Consider the following 23,258-nt stretch of genomic DNA (forward strand, 5'->3'; position numbering starts at 1 on the left):
GGGTTGGTGTCAGCGAATCCATAAGGAGGCAGTTAGAAAGCGCGTTTTCGGTTGTGCAACGGGTACTTCCATTGAAGAATGTGTCCAGCACCAAAAGCTGCGTTGGTTGGGACATGTGTTGCGTATGCCTAGCTATCGTTTGCCGAAGAGTGCGGTTTTTTGATGCCCAATTCAGAGTGGCGTAAGCAGGGAGATGGCCAACCGTTGACCTGGCAGAGGGGTATGAAATTGATTACGAAGCTTTCGGTACTGTCGGTACTACTTGCCTTTCAGGATGGGACCGCGTGATCCCCACTGTGCCTGGTTGGAGACACTACACGATAGGGCTGCCAACCGATATCAACGGTGTCTTGTTGTCAGTTTCCATCCAGATTGCTTGAATGAATGTTTGGAGGTGTAGGCACCTCGGAATGATTGTAGTAAGGTAGCTTTTGGTCCCCTCTCCGTCCATCGTTATTCTTTTATCTACAATGAGGCTTTCAAATGGATCATGGTTATACGACAGTGAAGCATCAGTGTTGAACACTAATGTCATGCTTTCGATGATGATGATGATGATGCCATAGCTGGTGTGTGTCGATCTGAGCGAGATCAACTACTCTCTGCGGTAAGCGAACACTAGTAACGAACACGTGGACGTAGCAGGGCGAAAGAAGGAGCTATCGATGATGATGATGATGATGCCATAGCTCAACGGTGTCGATCTGAGCGAGATCAACTACTCTCTGCGGTAAGCGAACACTAGTAACGAACACGTGGACGTAGCAGGGCGAAAGGTAAAAGGAGCTATGATAGCGGTGCTCAGTGCTCTCTGTCCGGTTTCTCCGATACGTTCAAATGACCGCTGGATGTCGTGGAGATCACTAGTTCTGATGGACGCCAGTAAATCTATACTAGCAGACAGCAAGCACGACGGCGCACTAAAATCTCCCTAAGTGCCAAATAATCAGGAGCCTAAGAAACGACCGAGAGCTTTGATGGACAATGAAACCTCAGAAGATGGAGAAGGAGTTTGTTACCGGGACCAGTCGTGCCCTCTACCAATTAGTACGATCGACTGGCCAGAAGAAAGCAACGATGAGTGAAACAACCAGTAGAAATACGGCTCATTAATCCACTTGCAAGAGCGCCAACTGGTCTCCCGTAACAGCCTATGGAGATAGTGCATATGGACGAACGGAACGCGTCAGTCAGGAGAAATAAAATACTAAGCGTCCATACGGAAACGTGAGAAGGCACCAGGACCGGGCAGTCTGTATCCAGCCCTCTTCAACGAAGGAGGAGAATCCCTAGTGACTCATCTGACAAACTATGTTGTTGCGATTTGGATCGAAGGAAAAATGCTTGCAGAATAGGACAGTCCCTCTTATCTCCATAAACGGCACGCGAGCACTGCATGAAAACCACAGTGACATTAGCCTTGGTGGCTATGGCCTCGAAGTTGCAGTCTGGTCTTATTCTTCAAAGGTTGGATGAACACAGGGAGAGAAATCCGTGAAAAGCAAGATGGGTTCCGTCGATCACATTTTCACCATCCGAAGAGAACAGCGGCACTGATTCCAGTCATCATCATCATCATTACCAGCTGTAAGAGCTGCATACTTGTCATACGGTGGTTGTAGCTGCCACAGTTTCGTTCACCGAGGATTTAGGGAGGCGGGGTAGGTAGCTGTGCATTGGAGGCGGGAGCTGATAAGCTGGTGCGTAAATACAGCATCGTCAGTGGACTGTTAATTGGGGGAATTAGGAAGAGAGCTGTGTATTGAAGGCAGTGGCTTGGATGCACGATCGCCATTGAGGGCGCAACTGGGCCATATCTGGCCATATCTCCAACCATTGATGTAGCCCTTCACGTGGTTGTGCGAAAAAAACCCTTCAAGGGAGTCTGTCGATTAGCATACGCAACACGGCCAAGCCAGCGCAGTCTATGTAGTGTGACCAGTTCATCTATTGAAGGTGGGTTATTTCTTCCAAATATCACTAGACGTACCTCAGCATTGCTGATCCGGTGTTCCCACCAAATTCGGGCAATGCTTTGAAGACATCGACGGTCAAACACTGAAAGTCTTTTGAGGTCCTCGGCGCGCAGCGGCAAGGTTTCTAGTTCGTACAGCAATATAGAGCGCACCGCAGCTCCCCCTTGACGGGTAAGCTGATGTCACGCCTGCGCCACAGGTGACGCAGGATCGCAAAGCTGCTTTGGCCTTTCCAATCCGGATGGAAGTATCATCTTTTGTGAGACCACCGAGACTGATACAGCCGCCCAGGTGAACAAATTTGTCCAGTATCTCAGTCGGCTCATCCGCAAGCATGAGGCTAGGGTTTGAGCCCACCCAGTCTTGCAGCAGCACTTTACACTTTACCGGTGTGAAGCGCATGCCAAACCGCGAAGCAGAATTATTTAGATTATTTAGCATTGTTTGCATAACCACAGGGTCAGATCCCAGAAGAGCTATGTTATCTGCGTACCCTATGTCTGTGAGTGGATGCTCTGGGAGCACTTCGACCCCACAGTCATTAGAGGCTGATAGTGAGTCTTTCACGATCGTATCAATGACGAGGTTGAAGAGGAAAGGCGAAAGCGAACAGCCCTGCCTGACACCACTAGCTGTGATGAACTCAGAAGAGAGCTTCCCGTAGACCTTCACGCGGTCGCGGGAATTGGCGTGCAGCGCTTTTTAGGAGGGTCAAGAATTTATGGGGACACCTTTTCTCCATAGACACTGTCATACAGAGTTTTAGATCAAGAAACACGACCATTGTTGGCTGCTGGAAGCAATGTCGCTCTTTCAGCATCTGTCGGAGGGTGAAGATATGGTCAATGCATCCTCTTGCAGGACGGGACCCATCTTGGTTGTCACGGACCTGTCTCTCCCTATGTTCATTCAACCTTCTAAGGATAAGACCAGAGATCACCTTCAATGCTACAGCTAACAGACTGATGCCACGGTGGTTTTCACACGGCGTCCGGGTACCCTTTTTGAACACAGGGATAACTGTTGACATGCCCCATTCTGCGGGCACCTCTTCGTTCCATATAGCACCAATAAACTTTGTCAGGTGGGTCCCCAAGGGTTCTCCGCCTTCTTTGAAGAGGGCTGGATACAAACCATCCGGTCCTGGTGCCTTCTCACGTTTTAGTACGGATATATTCTACTTTATTTTTCTCCACCGGTGGCTGATGGCCACGTGGTCCAACTGGGTCCACGGTTGGTTTGTAGTTGACGGTCGCCAGGTAACGCGGTGCGAACGTTTATGTTGAAAGTTCGTACTTGCCAGAAACAGTTCGTGATCAGCACACAGCTGAAGGAGTCGATCTCCGTCGTCTGTGCGGCGAGCATCGACTCCGAGTCGACCACCCAAATGTGATTCTGAGGAGCCCAGACGATTTACTTGAGCATTCAGATCGCCTGTACGATCAAAGCGTACATTCGTCCAGCTGTAGCACTCTTTCGGTGCCCAACTGCCATGCCACCCGAAGGAGGGGCTGGGATACTGCTAGGTTGCCCAAGCCTGGATAGGGGAAGTCGAGAGGCAGAAGTCGGTTACAAACCACTGACTTTCCGGTCAGTTAATTCACGCTCTAACTACTGAGCCATCTCGCCCCCCTCTCGATAGAAAGTATCTTTCTCAACATCAGAACTGCAGTCCGTGGGGGCATAAGCCGACACTACAAACAGGCATAACTTTTTATGCCGAGGGGCAGTGAGCTTGATTGAACTGGATAACTGGACGGCGCAAAGACGACTGTCCACTGGAATCCAATCCAGCAAAGCGCGTTCAGCTCTGGGGCTGAGTTCAACTCCCACGCCAAATATTCCACGAGTCATCGCTTCTGGGTCACCGGACACACAGGGAGAAATGTGAAAGAGCTGAGTTCTGATGTGCATAACCATGCTTCTGTCTTGTATGCGGACACAGCATACACCAATTTAAGGGAGTATAAGGTTTCAGGAAGCATTACCTGTTTGCCAATTTGACATGACGCTCAAAACTCCTGTATAGAAAGGATTTCGTGGATTTAGAAAGGTGTTATTCTGTTTATTGTCAATAGGCAGCGAGAAGCATAAGGCCATTTGGTCAGATAACTGACAGTCAAATTACCTGGCGACGTTTGCTTTGTGGTGGGAAGGGGTTGGGGAGAGATGTCGGTGGACACCGAACTGTGCGGGCAAATGATACTTCCCGAAGGGGGTTTGGTTGAGGTACCCCACCTTGAGCCTTCGACTCAAAAGTCTGACCCACAAGGCAGTGGGATGACGTAGGGTTTTGTTCGGGGACCCTGCCCCTAGCCTCTAACTCAAATTCTGACCCACGAGGTAGTGAGGCAGAAGGGTTTTCTTTTGGGACCCTGCCCGGATCCGACGACTCAATAATCTGACCTGCTTGGCTGCAGGGGGTTGGCCTAACCTTAGGGCGCAGGGAATAAGGCATTACTGTTTCACTCCTGATGCGGCTGCGCACAGCAGGTGCCTTCTGAGTAGCACCGTACTCTTTGGTTTTAAAGGTATTTTGACCGTATTGGATAATACGCCGGTGGTCACAGTCAACTGTTGGGCGATCGGAGTGTGCGGTTTTTGGGGCCGACCTTTTCTAACCCGTCCTTCCTCAGGGGAAGGCAGCATCGCTGCTTCCATAAATATGGACATGCTGGTCGCCTGGGGAAAACAACTTACTGCCTTCACACTACTGTCGCAGAGGACAGTATGAATTTACCCCCAGACCGCCTCGTAGCACGATTACTCGTAGTACGGGGTGTCACTGCTCTTGGTCTGCCCTTTGGCCTTCCTGGCATGATTGCACCTTGTGGAACAAAGTTCCAGCCAGTGTAGCCTAAGGGGTCATTGCAACACTGAAGCCCGACCACCATGACAAGGCGACAGATATGGGTCGGGTCACACTTATGCAACAGAACTTCATGCGATTCGTAATACATCTGCCTAATGAACCAATGGTTGATGTCTTGCAGCGACAATAGTAAATCATTCGTGACACTCAACAGTTGTCTGCCTAAATTGGTTTATCTTAGAAGTATCGATATCTTTTATCATCGGCTTTTCTCATCTCCTGCTTGCATCCTTGTCCAAGCCATTAGGTAAGGCAGCAACCAGCTCATTCTTTCCCCCTGTTATTTGGTAAAGCGGGCATTGTTGTTGATAATTGCGGTGGAGCTGGTAACTTATCTGGTCTATAGGTGGAAATACATGTTTCTTCCGGTGTCGCAGCATCGTATTCTTTGGATATCTGCATTGCAAGCCACCGCATCCTTCGTTCTCTACATATTTTCGCTTTGCAAGTGGCATAGTGTGCAATAATTGTGGTTGAATCTTGGTCAGTGTCAGTTGTAGAATACTCCCTCATGCGCTATTTTTAAACCTGAAAATCTTTAGCAGTACAATCCTGATAAGCCTGGTGCATCCGAATTTCTGAATTTAACTTTCAGTTGAAAAGAATCTCAATCCGACGACAATCTTATTGGGCTACCGTTAAATCCAGAGGCTTGGGCAGTCGGATCATACCGATTTAACAATCGCCGAAGCCAATAAGAGTGAAGACCGAATTGTTGGGGGGAAATTACGCTGTTGAACCTGTATGAATTCTTGAACGGTTTGACCATGGGATCAATCTTCGGTAAGCACAAAGCAAAGAGTGCGGTAACGGAACAGGACAGAGCCGTACTGCAGCTGAAGCAACAGAGAGACAGACTGAATCAATACACCAGACGAATAGCGCGCCAAATGGAACGGGAGCGGTCCGTGGCCAAGCAGCTTCTATGTGAAGGAAAGAAAGAGTGAGTCCTGTTAGCTGTGGTTTTGGGGAGAATACCATGGTATCTGGAAGCACATTTTCCGAGCTTCGGTTACCTAATAGAGCCTCCTTATTAGAATAGGCTCCGTCTATCAGTTCATCGCGATGATCAGTTCTCATGGATGATGGGGTTAGGGAGAGGTCTTCATCAATGGATTGAGATCAACGAAGAAAGAAAGACGTCATCACTGATCACTTCTCGGCGTTCCTGCACAGAACGAGTAGGGCAATGCGGCAACCACCGGTGTGACATGAGCCCAAGTTTATCTGTGCAGCTTATGATTGCGCGTATACTGATATAATGTAGGGATTCCCAAACACAAACTGTAAGACGGTCAGAAATCACAACCGAAGTTTGTCTTAAAAGTCTGATAGCAGGGTACGGATGGTCGGAGCGATACCACCGCACAAGCTTAGCTTTCAAGGACAAATCCCCGCGTATGCTTTAACGTGAAAAATGTTAGTTAGATATCTAATAATGGGCCACCTAGTAAGAGACTGCGGGTGCCACGCAGACATTCTTCAACGAATCAGAAGCCATCAGACAGCGGTGGCTGAATGCGTTGTAAAAAGGGGCCTGAGGCCTGCATTATCGACATCAGTAACCTTATCGTAACTTATTTATTCTTACAAATTCATAAAATCACCACTCGCATTGTCGCTGAAATAAGGTGGCAATATTGATGGAGTGAGATCTTGCTAGGATTGCCTCATCGCCTTACAATTATGTTTGCCAAACTTTTTCATTGATGTAACAGCGGTGGAATTAGCTGGTTTCCTGAAGCCGTTCAGTTATTTTACCTTCAGTATACAATGACAAGAAAACATGCATTAAGCAGGACACAATCTTGTGAAAGAATTAGGTTTTATGATTGCAGCAGCATTTTGTGCGCAAGCCGAATTTTAAACTTACTCTCCCATCTCATTTCGCTTATCTGCTGGACCGGTAACGTTTCTCAGAAAGGCGCTGCTTCTATTGAAGAAGAAGCGTTATTTCGACAAATTGCTTGATCAAACTAACAAGCAATTGAACAACATAGAACAATTGGTGAACGATATTGAATTCGCTCAAGTTCAAATGGAGGTGGTGAATCGGCTGGATTCTGGTAATCAGGCGCTCAAACGGATTCACGAGGTTATGTCTTTGGAAAATGTGGAACAGATCATGGACGAGACACGGGAGGCTCAAGCTTATCAAGAGGTAAGTCACTACCGTTTTTGTTTCTGCCCTGTTCCACTATCATCCTATGAGGTCCACAGTTTCCGCTCTCCTTGTAGAGCTCACTTCTGATCTGAGCATGGAGTTAGCCATTTGAGTAGTCCTCGATCCCCTCGAAGTACCCGATGCTTACCAACTCATGGGCTTGGGTTCTAATGGATATTCCGGTACAAATTTGAGCAGATCGGTCTCATGAACATCATCCTGTGCGGGACTCGTCAGTTAGGCGTGTGGGGCCATTTGTCCGTCGACCTGTTTGCGCAGTTGATGAATTCCAGTTGTGTGCGAAATTTTGTTTAAACCACAAAGTCGCGCGCCAGCTCTCTCTGGTCTTATCTAAGGAGTCCCATGTGGAAAAAATCTCCCATGTGGTTGAGTTTATCGAGATCCAATCGCATCTTTGCTAAAACACACTTGCTTCTCACTAATGTGACGTAAGCTCCGGGCTGCCCAGGATTTTATAAGACGATTAGAGCTATTGGACTATACACAGTTGATATTCATTAGGTACCGAGCGGTAGAAAGTGACGTATGAGGTCAGTAGATACCGTATTTATAGCTGTTTATATGATCGAATGGGTTAATAAACATCGTGAATGAAGTAGAACGTACAGTGAACAAAAGCTCAATAGGTAGGAGCAGAAAAAGAGGCTTTCTGGAAGCGGTAGCGAGTGACTACCGAATGGTGTACAAACGTACGCATAAGAGCAGTCGGACAGTGTAAATAGGCACCATACAAGGGTAACGACATGGAAGGCAGGCAGCGCTTTTGGGAGGTATTTCCGAGTCAAAAGGAGACGGAAACTCCCTGGAAAAACAGGCACTGGATGAGTTTGGCACAGATTAAACAGAATAAACTCTTCAGTCTTTAGTTGAGAGTTGAACAAAGCAGCATGTGCCACGAATCAAAATTGAAATGTGCTACTAGGCCCTATTAAAGCGATCAGGTAAGATGCAGTACAAAGGTAGTACAAAATAGAGCTGCCTGGTCGGTCGGGCTGGTTCAGTGGATAACGCGCTTGCCTGTGATCTGCATTCAATCCCATTTTCTCGTCAGGGCAGACACTCGAAAATAGGTGGAGTTGGCACGAAACTGCAAGCGAAGACAGACGAGCGACCGGTTCTCGACACCAGTAGCTGGAGCGTACGCAAACCTTAAGTGGGATCTAAGGGACCTCTTCAGTCTTTAGTTGAGAGTTGAACAAAGCAGCATGTGCCACGAATCAAAATTGAAATGTGCTACTAGGCCCTATTAAAGCGATCAGGTAAGATGCAGTACAAAGGTAGTACAAAATAGAGCTGCCTGGTCGGTCGGGCTGGTTCAGTGGATAACGCGCTTGCCTGTGATCTGCATTCAATCCCATTTTCTCGTCAGGGCAGACACTCGAAAATAGGTGGAGTTGGCACGAAACTGCAAGCGAAGACAGACGAGCGACCGGTTCTCGACACCAGTAGCTGGAGCGTACGCAAACCTTAAGTGGGATCTAAGGGAGGAACGAACGAGCAGCAGGGGAGCAAAAAGGCGTAATGGTGAGCAGGTGTAACTCATGCTACTCATGAGTAGCTGAACGATGAGAGAAAATAACCGGTGGTTGTCGCTTGTTCACAGGAATCAACACAGTATGGAGTTATGTAATGCTGCACTACTATTTGAGTGGGATCGTCCTTCTCTTGTTTATCAGCCAATTTTTGATGCCGATTATTAAAATTCCGTGGGATTTTCCTACGTACCCTTATCTCCGCACATGATGTTATGAGACTCAATTTTCAGCCAGCAACTGAATTGTTAATAGGCTAGTCAAACCGCTGTCGTTTGGTGGACTTTAGACTTTCACGCGATTTTTTGAACTCGCAGCAACGTAGGCTTGCGAGGAATCAGAAAGATCTCTCCCTCAGTCCAAATTCGCTTCATAAGAGATGTGGAATGTGGTGAATGATACTTCATTCTGTCAAGTGATCAGTGCATCTAAGTTACGAATACCACTCTCTCTAGATCTCTGAACGCAGCTAGTCAAACAATCTCCACGATCAACACCACATTGCGAGTACAAAAATGGATGAAGTTCCTTGCACAACAACGATGGTAAGAACAACTATATTGAAAACGTTATAAGATAGCAAGCAAAGCTCGCCTCTGATAAATCTCATGGAAAGCATTTAATGGGGAGAAGTTAGGCTTGGGTGCTCCAGATGCACTAGCCTCCTGATCTAACGACCGTTGTTCAACCGTTGAGAGTTCATGCTAGAAATGTGGAGGGATATTGGTTGATGTTCTTCTGATGTGTTGGTGGTCTCCGTTCTCTGTTGATGTGTTCTCCGAGCCTGGCGATTGGCTCGGGGAGTGTGCGTGAGTGTCCGAGATGCGCACCGGCTGGGTTTCGCAAGTGTCGGGTAACAATGATGGATGTTCGGAATATTCAGTGCAACTCTTCTGCAGCGTACGTTTCCTTCGGCGGCCACTCCACTGGCATGAACACTTTTGTTCGATCTCGTTCGCAACCTTTATAGGTAGTAGGTTATGTCCGGAAAACATACTTTGATGGCTCGTGCCAACTGAGGCATGAGGCGAACTTTGTACAGTCTCCTGCTAAAAGACTAACTTAATTTGATAATAAATGTGTTTCGTCAATTTCATATAACTTGGTGTTCGGATAGAACATTAGGTTAATGGAAGCTCGGAACTAAGCCTACCTAGTCAGCTGCAAGAAATACGAGGCAGACAAGAGGTTGAAGCGTCTTCAGTAGTATATTCTCTCAAGACAGTAAGTTCCCGTACTCATAATTACAACGGCTAACGTTAATTTGCCTAATCGGCTACACTGTTCCCGAAAACAAAACAGCAAACGGCTTAATGGCTTACACTACTAATGGAACGCTCGAGTAGCATCTGGTCAATTGGTGTAAAAGACCGCCCCTACATTTGATGGAAGGGTGATCTGGAAATTATTGAACAAGTTAACAGTCTTGGTTCGTTAATGTTAAATATTCAAACAACTCCCAGGATAGCTCAGAAGGACTTTTTCATAAATTCCGAACAGGCGTTCTCTTTATTTTTGTGTCTGATAGCTTGTGACAGCTTAGTTCATTTTTGTCAATGAACAACTGAGCGGCATTCAAGTACATTTTACTTGACGGAAAATACTCGGTTACAATACCCTAATGAGCATCATTCAGTGAGGAGCAATCGCTGTCTACGTGTTTTAAATAATCGGAATTCTAAATTTGCTTCAAAAGGTGTCTGGGATGCATAAAACATCCAAGTTTATCTACCAGCAGTTTATCTGCTGCGTATGTTCATTTTAGCCAACAAGATATTTGATGTCCTCAGTATGGTTTCTACTCGACTTTTTGTCCACCTTTGTTTGATTCAGGAGATCGATGCACTCATCTCAGGCTCATTGACTTCGAAAGACATCGAGATTGCGGAATCCGAATTGGACAAGCTCGTAGCAACTTTGGGCGAGCAACTTCCGGAAGCACCGACCCACAAACTCCCTACAGTGGCGGACGAAGGTACGCCTCACATTTCGTGTGCGACTATTGTGTAGTCACGAAACGTGAGCTTATGGGATCAGCGGTAGCCAGAAACTGCTTTACTATCGATCCACCCGGCGATAGGCCACACAAACTTAGCTAACGTTTTCGCTATACTTCCTCACGGAAACTTGTGTGTCCTGGAAGAACAAATTTCCACTGTCCAAAGAAGAAGGAGGACCTTATGGTGTGGCTCTTTTAAATTCAGTGGGTTGTGAGACACTTTTCTTTCCGATACACCACCATTTCTTCTAGAACTGTGTTGCGTGATTGGGAAGATGGTTACTCCGATGAGACAGTCACATGACCGCCTGGATTATTTGTCAACTGAATAACGATTGGACACACTGGTGATCACACTGCATAGGTCGCGCTGGTTTGGCCACGTGCTGCGTATGCCAGTCGACCGACTTCCTCGAAGGGCTCTTTTCGCCCAACCATGTGAAGGGTGGAAGAGAGCCAGAGGCGGTCAAACAATGACTTGGCAGCGAAGTATGAAAGCCATTACCAGCAAACTCAGCTGCGCTGGTCACTGCCGTCTTCCTGGATGGGGACCCCGAGACGGGCCATATCAATGGCTAGAGACATTATCAGACATGGCCCAGTCGCGCCCTCAATGGCGTTCATGCATCCAAGCTATTGCCTTCAATCCATAGCTCCTTTCCCAACCCCCCACTTGACAGCCCATTGACAATGCTGGATTTGTGCACCGATTTATCATCTCCCACCTGCAATGCGCAGCTACCTACCCCCCTCCCCAAATCATCGGTGAACGAAACTGCGGCAGATACAACCACTGTACGACGAGTACGCGGTTATTACAGCTGTCAGTGATGAGTGATTGTTCGTAGGGGACTGCCTCATTCGCTTGGTCTGATAGTTATGCATATCCATGGGTGGTTTCAATACTGAGTGGCTCTAGAGGTTAGAAGTTCAATCGATCGGGGGAATGAAGTGACCTTCAAAAACACCTGCACTCACTATCCTCTAGAAGTTCAACTGAGCCGCCGGATTCGTCCAACACTAGGATCAAATGCTCTGGTCCGTATTAACTGTCTATTTCGAAAGTCAGTTTGATTCTAGGCACAATAATTCACTTCGTTTCCTCAACTCAACAACTGTATGTGTTTCTTGCCCACAACCACCTTGTATTACTAATCCAATAACAGTCTTGTGATGACGAAAGTTTAGAGAAATGTGTGGGACGTCCCTTTTTGAGTTCTCGGCTGTTATATTGCAGATGACAGTTTTTAACCGATAGTGCACCTGTGGCAGAACAGGTGACCGGATGTTCATTGCAATGATCCTAATTCAATTGGATAATCCATATTTTTTCTACCCTGACCAGTCGTCACGGCAAGGACTATCCAGGCCCCTCACATACAACCATTCGTTCTTCGACGCTCACAGCTCTGTCGCGTCCTTGATGGCAACTGTCGTTCTTATGAGGATGAGTACTAATTAGATGCGCTCCCACAACAATGTTCCAATTGAGTTCGTTGCCATATTAAGTAAAATTTGGTTTGTGACACGAGGTTTACAGTCATTACTGAGTCCTGTTAACTGGGCGTGGAGGCTTTTGTTAGTGATCTGGTTGCAACGTAATGAGGTTGATTATCAGAAGGTGACAAGCACTAACAAATGTCTGTTTTTACCAGAATGATGATTACTCAAGTCATACTCACTTGATAAAAATAAGTGCGGTGCATGAAGGGAGTGCGCCAAAAAGTGACTTCTTGTTCCAGGACAACTGTTGAGAGTTTCTGAGTAAAGTTCCGGATGCGGGACATGTCTTCTCTGCAGTGTGGCTCCGTAGTTGTCCGTGGACACTTGTTGAACTCGGTTGACTTCCTGTCCTGTGCGCGAGATCGTTCAGTGGTTGGAGCGCGCGAATTTACTGACCGGAAGGTCCGTGGTTCGAACCCGACCCCTGTCTCTCGACTTCCTCTGCCTAGGCTTCTGCAACCTGGCCGTATCGCAGCCCTTGTGCCTCCTTCTGATAACATGGCAGCTAGGCACCGAAAGGGTGCTACAGCTGAACGATTTTTTGAACTGTGTGCCGAGTTTGGGCCAAGTTTATGCCTATTTATTGTGTGCAGTATGAAGAGAAAGGTGTCCATTCGTGTTTTTTAATTGCACGAACACGATGTGGTTGAAGTTCGTAAGCCTGGCTTATGAAGCAGGTGATAGCCGCGTAAACAAAAGTGGACGGGTTGAAAGTGGGGCAGGAATTGTTACGTAATTTGAGTGGTTACGCCTGGTTAGCCTGGCTTATGAAGCAGGTGATAGCCGCGTAAACAAAAGTGGACGGGTTGAAAGTGGGGCAGGAATTGTTACGTGATTTGAGTGTTTGACGCCTGATTTCGTGAGTGATCGCTGCGCTTTTCCTCATAGGCCCTCACCCGACATGCTGGCCAGCTACTGGCTTAACCTGGCAAGCTGCGCTATCTAGTTGGACCCCAAGGATATGTTGGTTGGAAGCGAATGTCAGTTCATCACAGAGATTGTTTTGAACACGCCAATCACATTCTTATCGTATTCCTTGTTTCAGATCGGCAACCAACCACAGACCGGTCTCGTTCAACGCGGACAGCCGTATTGGCTTCATGACAACATCCATTTCGGAGTGCGAAGTTTCCATTCACTCTCCGGCTGGTCACTCTGATACCTATCTTTCAAATCCATTTTAATCTACATATTCCATACGTCTTTCGCCCAAACTACTTTGGATCATGTAACTTCCCATGTTCTATGTACAGACGAAATTTCACCATATTATGAGCAGCCCGGTTTCTGCTGTAGTTATTGCCGCTCGTTCGAATGGACTCGAGTGTCCCCCTTATTAGTATGAATCTCCTTCCACGGACCATAAAGCGGGGAACTTGATGGTTAGAAGAACCTAAAGAGGAGAGCCTGTTGTTTCTTGTTGCTTGCTCAAAGCATTTGGCTGACCCCTGTATTTGTAATAGTTGCCACAAAGTAAGGAGGTTGGTGCCTTCACAAACATTCTTTGCAAAGGCCAACGGGGCGAAACTGCAGCCTTTCTACAGTGATTTCTATCTCGAGGTGTCGAAGCCGCCCAATGTTTGCTGCATGGTCAGAACAGTCCTTTCGTCCCCATAGTTTTTGACTGATTCTGATAAGAAACGAAACCGTTGATTATTCGGTTTAGCTTGTTGGTTTAAAGTCGGGAGCAAAGCTGAAGTGGTTCTGACCGGTAATGGAGAGAAAAATATCCACATGATGTCTAGCCTGTTCATTTCGGTGTATAAGGAGCCAAGGTACCAGTGGATGGCAGACTTGTCATGCCTTCGTACGACAGATGGCCATTCATTCGTTTCTGCGGTTCTCGCTTCTGCCTTATCATAGATGTTTGCATGTGCCAACTGCACGCTGTTGTACTACTTTGATAGGTGGGCTTAATCGCTTCAGGATATCTTACGGGTCCAACCGCCGGACAGTGATCAGTGCCGAGCCACTGATATCATCTGGGGCCAACGATCTTGATGGTGGCTCTATTCAAACATTTTTTTCTGTAAATGGTGGAGAGATTTCTAAGCACCGACTTAGATTTCGACGACGAAGTGAAGTTAGTCAGTGCTGAAAGTCCCACACGCACCGTACATCTACTTGAATATTCCCACAGTTTCAACAGGAACACGGTGATGAGCACTAATGCTTTTAGGCTCTCATCGTCAGATCAATACATATCTAATGGTTAATACAAGCGATAAGTAATGAAATAGGCAGCTAAGGTTTGTCACCAAATTAGAAAACACGGACGATTGGTTGTCAGTGAAACCCAAATAGCGTGTAATTGGATGCCATGAGACAGTCTGGAGGGCTGTTGAGCGACTGGACCGATTCGTATCACATGACGAATGCATACTCAGCGTTCGTGCAAATCGTTTTTGGCAGCATAGTGTCGGATTTCACAATCGCACTGCGACTGTTTCGGCTGTAGTCAAGCAATGCCGTTCAATCGATACTATTGTAACAGTGTATAATGCCACGCCGTTGGATCGACACTATTGTAACAGTGTATAATACTGATGAAGCATGCGAGTAGTCTCTGGTCCGCCCTCGCATCCAATGGAAGGTGAAGATTATTACGGACGATTGGTTGTCAGCGAAACCCAAATTGCGTGTAATTGGATGCTATGAGACAGTCTATAGGGCTGTCAAGCGACTAGACCAATTCGTGTCACATGACGATAATGGTGTAGTGGTGTACACTACTGATGAAACGTGCGAGTAGTCTCTGGTCTGATGTCCAGGCTCCACCCCCGCATCCAATAGAAAGTGAAGATTATTACGAAGATTGTGGGGCCACTCCACAGTGTTCATTCGCTATTGTTCAATAGTCAGTGAATGTCCAGGAAAGTTCTAGGGAACGCATGAGAATGTTCACTTTTCAAATACTCTGTGCAAACGAGATGTTTACCTTCATGTCTGATGGCTTTTAATTGGTTAGTTTGCCAATAAATAACTTCGCAGCGAAGGGCTTCCCTCTTTTCATTGGTAGTCAAGTGACCAGTCTCCATTACGTGATCGAGCTTTTGTCTGAACCAACGAGTCTAACGATGCTCCGGCAAGAGAGGTGTTCACGTGTTGTCTCAGGAAGTTACGTACATGTGTTTCTTTTATTTGTTTGGGGACATCAGCAGTGCACATTCCAACCCGCTGCCTTCCGATTAGTGGCCACGAATGAAGACTACTCGGCAGCGTGATTCACTGGAACCCGGACTGGATATAGGCCCGATCGTTCTTCGCTCGCGCAGTCCGCATTACGTGACTCAGCGTTGAATGGTTCCTCCTAGCTATTCTCTAATTAACAAAGGCTGAAAGTACTGCTTCGGTAAAAGGCTGATTTACGCTGGGGAGACTAGTTGTACTGTATCCTCGAGGATCTCATGTTCATTTCAGTTAAACTCTGTTTGATGGCTCAATGGGTATAACGCGGATTTACTGACCAGAAGGTCCGTGGTTCGAAACCGACCTCTGCCCCTCAGCTTCCTCTGCCTAGGCTTGGGAAACCCGGCAGTATCTCAACCTTCATGCTTTTTTCGATTAGCATGGAAGCTAGGATGTTACATCAGCCGGTTATCATTCTCAGGCGTCTGAAGTCGGTGGGTAGGCCGACAGGCTTGCTGCGCAGGGCTTCGTAGCTGTATCAGCATGAAATACCCAGCCCACTGATGAACCATCTGGTCATATGAGCGTGGGGTGTGGACACCCCCTGTGAGGTGGACAGGAAACCGAGTGTACCACGATTGGAGGAAACTGCTTTAGAAACTCCTTAGCATTGGGGCAGGTTAAGGTTGATTGTCCGAGAGAAGTATGACCTTGGAACTCCTCATCTGGTACAGTCCAATGAAATACACAATCATGAATGCTTGGCCCTGTAATAGGGTTATTCAGGACCTTGATTACGTTGGATCCTTACTTTCAGAGTGAGCATTTGCATCACTCGTAGTTTCTGTGGTGTGGGTTATACGTGCTGCTTTATAACGGTATGCTAAAAATTGACCCTCAGACCTGTTGACTACTTGAATTTTTGTTGCCAAACTAACCTCGTGTAGTTTGTCTTATTTCAGAACACGTGACACGTCCGTTAAAAGCTGAAGGTAGCGATAACCGGTTACCTCGGATGAGTGTATTTCTATTCAAAATGGTGCTTTACATGATCAACGTTTCAAGTTGAACGACCTATTACGTTCCGAGTAAGTTATTCCGATCTGTTCTCATGTGATGTTGGATGTTTCGTTGGCTCGTTCCAGCGGTTGACTGCTTGGGTTCGGAGATTTTCGTGCAATTTTCCGAAGCTCTTTTTCGTTTTTTTTGTTTTGGCGATCATACTATATTTTTTCTGGTAGCTGCTCGGATAATCTGTTCCCCTTCAACGCCTCCACATTTCAGATGATTCTTCCATAGAAACGAGGATTCCTCATTTCAAAACGTCGATCATACTTTGAGTGGGTCGCTCTTGTTTACTACGAGAGTCGATTCTTCCTAATGGGGATGACACCTTTGACCCCATACAGATGGCATGGTACAATTGCAACTTTGGTATTTAATGTATACACGTCCACGCTGGTGGGCTACCATAGCAACTACCCCGAGGTTCACGCTCAGGATGGCATGAAAATGGGTTTTACTGGTTAGCGCGTAAAGGTTCACCGAGCCTGGAAAAATATTGAGGGCCAATGCGAGCCCTTTTATATGGCTAAAATCGGGGGAAGACTTGAAATCCTCGGGCATAATGGTCACAGCATTGGTGCCTACAACCATGATGGCGCCCAACCAGGGCACTGATTTGTTTTTAGCCGGAAGTCTCCATGCAAAAGAACGATTTTCTTCCTATCTTTTTGAGAGATAACAGTTCGTGCTTAGGCTTATGTCACTAGACTGTCCTCGCCGCTCTCATTCTCCAGAGTTAACCAACTTAGTTCGAATCCACCATTATAGCTCCGTCGCTCAATTGGATAGCTAGACACAGCTTTAAGGCCTGCGGTCCGGTTTCCTTCGGAAACAAATGCACATATCTGGCGAAGTAATGTGTAGAGCGACAGCTTGGTGTTCTTACTACTGAGGATGTGGGTTATGAAGGTGTATTTTATGTCTGTGGGTTTGACTACTGGATAAGTTGTCGGAAAGTGATCCTAAGACCTCGGAATGATGAACTAGCTGAGGCTCCTGGAACGGTCCGTGGCTTGGACCATGTATTTTGTCCGAAGGCTTTCAGCCGGTTTGTCCTAATCTGCGCCAAGCCAGGTGTAGGCCAGTTGGAGACAAAAGTTACAATCTGCCGAAATTTTATCTCCCTATCTTCATCTGCAACGGTATAAGTTAAACAGTGGAATGGAATCAATTATATTGCGGGCAACTGAGGCCACCCTAGAACAGTGTCCAGAGTTCTACTTTGCAGTGGTAATCTGAAATTGTTATAACTGTCAGTGATGCTTTGTACCGTACCGCCTCGGCTTCTGCATCTTGAATATTTTGACTCAAGCCAGCAATTTCTCATGATTGATTTGGACTGTCTTATTGTTTGGTTCATAATTATCGTTCAACGGTGACACTCTTGTGGTGCTTAGCTGCCATACCACCCGAAAGAGGCAAGGGGGCCAAAATACTGCCAGGTTGCCAAACCCTAGACGGGAGCAGTCGGGATGCAGAGGCTGGGTTCGAACCATGGACCTACGGATCAGCAAGTTCGTGCCTTGACTACTGATCTACCTCCAGCTCATTCATAATTATGATGTGAAACAGTGTTTGAGAAGATGAAAAGGTATTATCGATCGTTGACAACCTTTATTACCTCCCTCATTGATAAAATGAATGAGGGGAACTCATTGTTTGTAGTTTTTCAAAGGAGTAACCCCAGCAGAGCTATTTGAACATTAGGCAAAACTCGACTAACAGGCTTTTTTTCGTTGGGTCACCATAAGCCTCTGTTGCTCACACGTGTAGATCATTTTACGGCAGAACGCTTTTGGCAGCACGGAAGTGTGAGTTCTCCGTGTCTTGACGCTACTGTTTCAGTGATGCCGAGTCTTTGTTTTCAAATAAAAAACAAATTGGAATAAAAGCGTGTGCAGCAAAGGGGCTTGATGCCTGTCTCTCAAACTTTTCGAGGTACTGTCGTCTTCAGACACCCATAGTCTGACATTATGGATGGAAATGTACGACGCTGAAAACTTTTTAAGCGATACCTGTATCGACTTATTTCAGTGCCCCATGTAACAAGGAATTTTAAACTTGCCGCAGCATGCGGTGGTCAGGAATTAAACAAAAACAGCACATAACTTACTAATACCCTGCAAAGCATCGACTCGACCGGTGTTGAAGACACAAGATAATTTTTTTAACTGCAGTGTGGTTGTATGGTCATTGTTTCGAGTCTTTATTGGTCAATTATCGATCTGCTGTTTTTTATATGACAATCCTAATCGGGATTCTGTCTGTCATTGAACGCGCCTAGTTTCGAACCTGCCCAACCGTTGAAGCATGGATCGCGTCCGTTGGTGCTCAGATGATTTCCAGCGCAGGGTTGGTGTTGGACCAGCTGAAGAATCTGTAGTTGTCCAGCAAAACGGTGTGTGTCTCTATGATGGAGGGAAACGAATCGGGTTCGACAATGGATTGCTGAGTTTAACCACACATCGTCTTTTGTGGGTCGCTAGACCGAATTCAGGCGAATCGTTCATTGCCCTCCCACTGGTCGCCGTTCTAAATGCGACCATGGAAGCTGGTGGTGGTGGGTTTTTGCGAAATCGAACACCAAAGATTGTGCTCCATCTTCTAACTCAACCCGCCCTGGAGACTGCCCTGTTGGCACTGCCACACACCCTGCCATGGATCGATCGCTGGAGGAAGAATACTGGTGGAGATGCGTATGCAGTAGTGAGTAGCTCATCGGAGGATCACATTAAACTTGGATTTGCAGCGGGCGGTGAAAAGCATTTCTGGACTGCTTTGGAAGAAACATTGAAGGTGAGAATCATTGTACAACGTTTTACGCGTAATTTATCTGTCGTCCTGTTGGAAATACCCTTTGGCTGTCACTAATGCTCTTTGGGGAATTAGCTTGTGTTTGACCGATCCGTTCAGGGTTGTGCAGTATGCTGTAGCGTTGCGCTTCTCTTGATCCTTAGTTATTATCACCACCTGTCAAGTTTGCTGTCGCTGCTCACCCTTTGATTTTCTATCCTATTTTGGCCAGAAAAATTCCCTTCCGTTTTCTCTCTCTGTGTGTTCATAGGCGAAACCGTGGGCTGTAACAGTTGCATCCGCTCGAATCCATGGTGGCCCGGGAATCGCTGGCATTGAGAGGCAGCAAGCAGCTCGTGCACACGCTACAGATGCACGCCTCGAAGGAGCTTTTGAGGATCTGAACAAACTAATTTCTCAGGCAAAAGAAATGGTCACACTCAGCCACACCTTGGCCCATCATACACGCGAAGCTAAGGTGAGTGTTACCGCAAGTTCTTCGTTTTGACTGATTCCGTCGAATGAATTTGAGTAAAATGGTGCGGCAACGTGAAGCAGTTTGACCGAATAGGACCGGCGTAAAAGTGAATTTTGATGTTACTCGTTCAAGCCGAGTTCATTTGTCGCGGTCAGAGCTATTCAGTGCTCAAATAATGTATATGTACGGCATGATTGGCGGGTTAGGTCTTTTTTAAAGTTTATATTTGCGTTGTGCAAAGTTCCGATGATCTACTTTTCCCAGGGTGGTGAACTAACCAACGATGAAACGGCAGAACTTCGTGCAACCATGTTATCTATGGGCGTTGAGGACGATGAGGAAAGAAGTGGTACGGCGCGAACGAGCCTGACTGTTGGCTTTGGTTCGTTTCACACTCAGCTAGCGCACCAAATATCCAACCTACTCACCCCGATCCTGTCTGAGATGGAGAATGGACCGCGGTCAAAGTATCGTCATATGGGTGCAGGGTGCATCGATCTAGCTTCTGCCTATTGCCGCATCAACCGTGCTCTGGGGATGCAATTGGTCTCTCCGGAGGATGTGCTCAAAGCCTGCCGTCTGCTCGAACGTGAACGGCTCCCCTTGCGAATGAAGAAGTTCCCCAGCGGTCTCTTGGTGAGCTACCTTCACAATTTTTACAGCCGTCATCTTGATTGACAATAACGTAACTCTTGGGGGGTGTCACGGTCGTTTAGTGCTGTCTAATCGCGCTGTTCATTAAGCTCTCCAGATCTTGTCTAAGATTTTCTGTTCCCATAGACAATGAAAGTCTGGTGGGGACTGTGAATTTTCTCTCATCGAAATGGGCTTCAGTCGACTGTTAGAAAGCCGAATTGCATAAACGAGCTAAAACATTGTGTAGGTGTATTACACTACTCATAAAGTCGTTAAGAAAAACATCGTAAATGAGAGATTTAACTGGGATTCCGGTCGGTTTTTGGTGAAAACCAAATATGCATTTTTTTGGGACTAAAACTTTCCTTAGGATAATGCGAGTGGCACTCAACCTGTTCATGTTACTTTTCGGAAAGGACTCATTGGCCATCTCGAACTACATGCCACAATTTCAGGTGCTTCATCTCGCCTCAGAAAACGAAGAGCAGACACTGCAAGCCACCATGAAGTTGGTCGAGGATCGTTCGAATTTAACAGCCGCCGAGCTTGCTCGCGCCGTCAGTCTGTCCCCACTGCTTGCACGGGAACGTCTTTTGGCGTTGGAGGAGCTGGGACTCGTGTGTCGTGATGATACAGAAGCTGGTCTTCGCTTCTATCCCAACCTTTTTCTGACGCGTACCTAATTTACATCCCTTCAGTCTGTAATTTTCTACTTTGGGCTTGAACAAAAATACACTGATTTCTAACAGAAATCCTTGACTTGACCTTGTGCATGTGTTAGTCTTTTCCTGTCCACTGCATGTAGAACTCAGAATCTTCTTCTCTATACATTGCGCCGACGTCGTCTTTTGTGGTACCAGTGGTATATGTAGCGGTTGTCTTCTTGAAGTTGTTGAGAGCTGAAGTCTGAAAATGTCGAACTAGGATACTCAAGTTGATGCGTCTTTTATGCCGGATACTGTCCGGACTATAGAACTCTCAGCCGGGCACTTGCGCTCTTGGCCGCTTTTATCGGTGAAGTCTTGACTCACTGGTTGGTTTGTATTTGAGTAGTTCGGAACTGATATGTTCCGCACAAGACGATGTGAACTCTCCGCACCTCATTTCGGTGGTTGCTTGATTCGGTCAGCTTCGTAACTAGCCAGATGCCGATTTGACAGCCAAGAGATACTGAGGCATGCGGTACCTGAAAAAGGGAACACTAAATTGGCATGACTTTCCGCGGTTCATTTTCATCCCCTGCGTAAACAACACCTGGAATCTGGTAGTTGCTCACGTCGAGTGCATGAAATGTCAGTGTGTCTCTCCTTTCATGCGTGATTTTCTCAGCGTGATTTCCGTCGGAGATGTTATCTTGGATTTTATCCTGCTGAACAGCCACGAGGTATCGTGCAGGTGTTTTGTTCTCATTGGAACTTATCAGCTGTGTGCATCCCACGAAAATCTATGGAGTTTCAAAGCAGCAGTCTCCTAGCCAGTGGTTGCAGTCTATACCGTTCGGCCAAGAACGGCTTATCAGCGGTGTGATTAACTCAATCTTGGATAGGTTTCGGCAAATCCCTGATGAGGTAGTTAGAAAGCGCTTTTTTGGTTGCGCAACAGGTACTTCCATTGAAGAATGTGTCCAGCACCAGAAGCTGCGTTGGTTGGGACATTTGTTGCGTATGCCTGACCATCGTTTGCCGAAGAGAGTGCTGTTTTCCATGCCCAATTCAGAGTGGTGTGAACAGAGAGGTTGCCAATCCTTGACTTGGCAGAGCGGTATGAAGGAGATCACGAAACGCTTGGGTGCTGTCGGTGCTACTCGCCTTCCAGGGTAGGGACCGCGTGATCCTCACTGTGCCTGGTTGGATACACTACAAGATATGGCTGCCAACCGATGTCAGTGGCGTTCTTGTTATCAGTTACTATCCAGATTGCCTAAATGAATGTCTGGAGGTATAGGCACCTCGGAATGATTGTGGTAAGCTAGCACTAAGTCCCTTCCCCGTCCGCCTTTATTCTTTTCTTCAGTTAAATCATGGTTGTACGGCAGTGAAGCACTGGTGTTGAACACTGATGTCATGCTGTCTATGATGATAATGAGGATTAATCTCCACCCACCCTTCACTCACGCGTTTCAAATCACGTAGTTACGTATCACCCGGCTGCTCACGTGGGGACCCATAAGACGAAAGGATGGTGCAACTTGTCAGGTGTTCTCATGCTACTTATGGATTGGTAGTAGCGTGAGATCGTATCGTTTAACCCAATCGATTCAAGTTGAGTGTGGAAGGGCTTAATGCATTTTTAATACAGAACATTTAGTAATAAACCTCAGTTTATCATATTTGCTTCGCGCGGCCAGCCTGAGGACTATTGAGGTCACTTTGAGTGAACAGCCATGAGCATCGATACGCTGAGAAATTCGACATTCCCCATATCCCGGGAACGCTTCTGTCAAAGTCCAGATGGTGCCCAGATACAGTTTCTCTAAGCCGACCGCAATGGTTCACTTAAACTCGTCCGTTGTATGACATGCGAACTCATCACAAAGCCGCACAGTTTTTCTCTCGAACATTCCACAGTGCTGACAAATTCCGAATTGAAACGATGACTGGTATTATGATCGCGTTTGTGACTTTACTGGCGGATGCGAAATGCCGATAAATCCATTCCATGGAACTAAATTGTTTGTCGAAACCCAACCAACGTACAAGTTGAATCTCGGCCGATCTAAAGCAGTCTCTATCTGCCATTGATGTCGGAGAGACTGTTCGGAACAGACCGTTTAAACATGATATTGTGCAATCGGCGGCTTTTAGGAAGGAAGCGATTACTAGTTTCGCTGAACCCTACTCTTATCCAGATGGCCTTTTCGCCTTGTGTGTGCTAGTCTAATGTCACAGCATTTCGTCCGTTCTTTCTGATGCTTATCCTGAAATGCGAAAGCCGTTTTTTCCAATTGATCCATTTTCACGACAGCCTTATGGATAGATGGTCCCAAATGCATCCAGTGAATAACCGCACATCTTGGTCTTGTTGGTGACCCGTATGACTGAAGATATCAAGTTTTTCTGAGTACCACTCATATACCATATGTGACCCTCG

At 46.7% G+C, this 23,258-nt stretch overlaps 1 protein-coding gene across 1 annotated transcript in view; it reads left to right on the forward strand.

Moving 5' to 3' along the window:
- The window catches only part of T265_01698 (hypothetical protein), a gene marked incomplete at both ends in the record, with an annotated part of 38,282 nt that extends 17,378 nt beyond the window's left edge, over window positions 1-20,904 (forward strand). The window contains 7 exons of the mRNA XM_009165764.1: window positions 5,444-5,791; window positions 6,769-7,009; window positions 10,399-10,540; window positions 18,597-19,057; window positions 19,326-19,532; window positions 19,797-20,168; window positions 20,624-20,904. Coding sequence (XP_009164028.1) covers window positions 5,616-5,791; window positions 6,769-7,009; window positions 10,399-10,540; window positions 18,597-19,057; window positions 19,326-19,532; window positions 19,797-20,168; window positions 20,624-20,851 — 1,827 coding nt within the window. The remainder of the gene's footprint in view (window positions 1-5,443; window positions 5,792-6,768; window positions 7,010-10,398; window positions 10,541-18,596; window positions 19,058-19,325; window positions 19,533-19,796; window positions 20,169-20,623) is intronic.
- Between the last annotated feature and the right edge of the window lie 2,354 nt (window positions 20,905-23,258).

The sequence above is a fragment of the Opisthorchis viverrini genome, assembly GCF_000715545.1.
Source record: "Opisthorchis viverrini unplaced genomic scaffold opera_v5_18, whole genome shotgun sequence".
NCBI lineage: Eukaryota > Metazoa > Platyhelminthes > Trematoda > Opisthorchiida > Opisthorchiidae > Opisthorchis > Opisthorchis viverrini.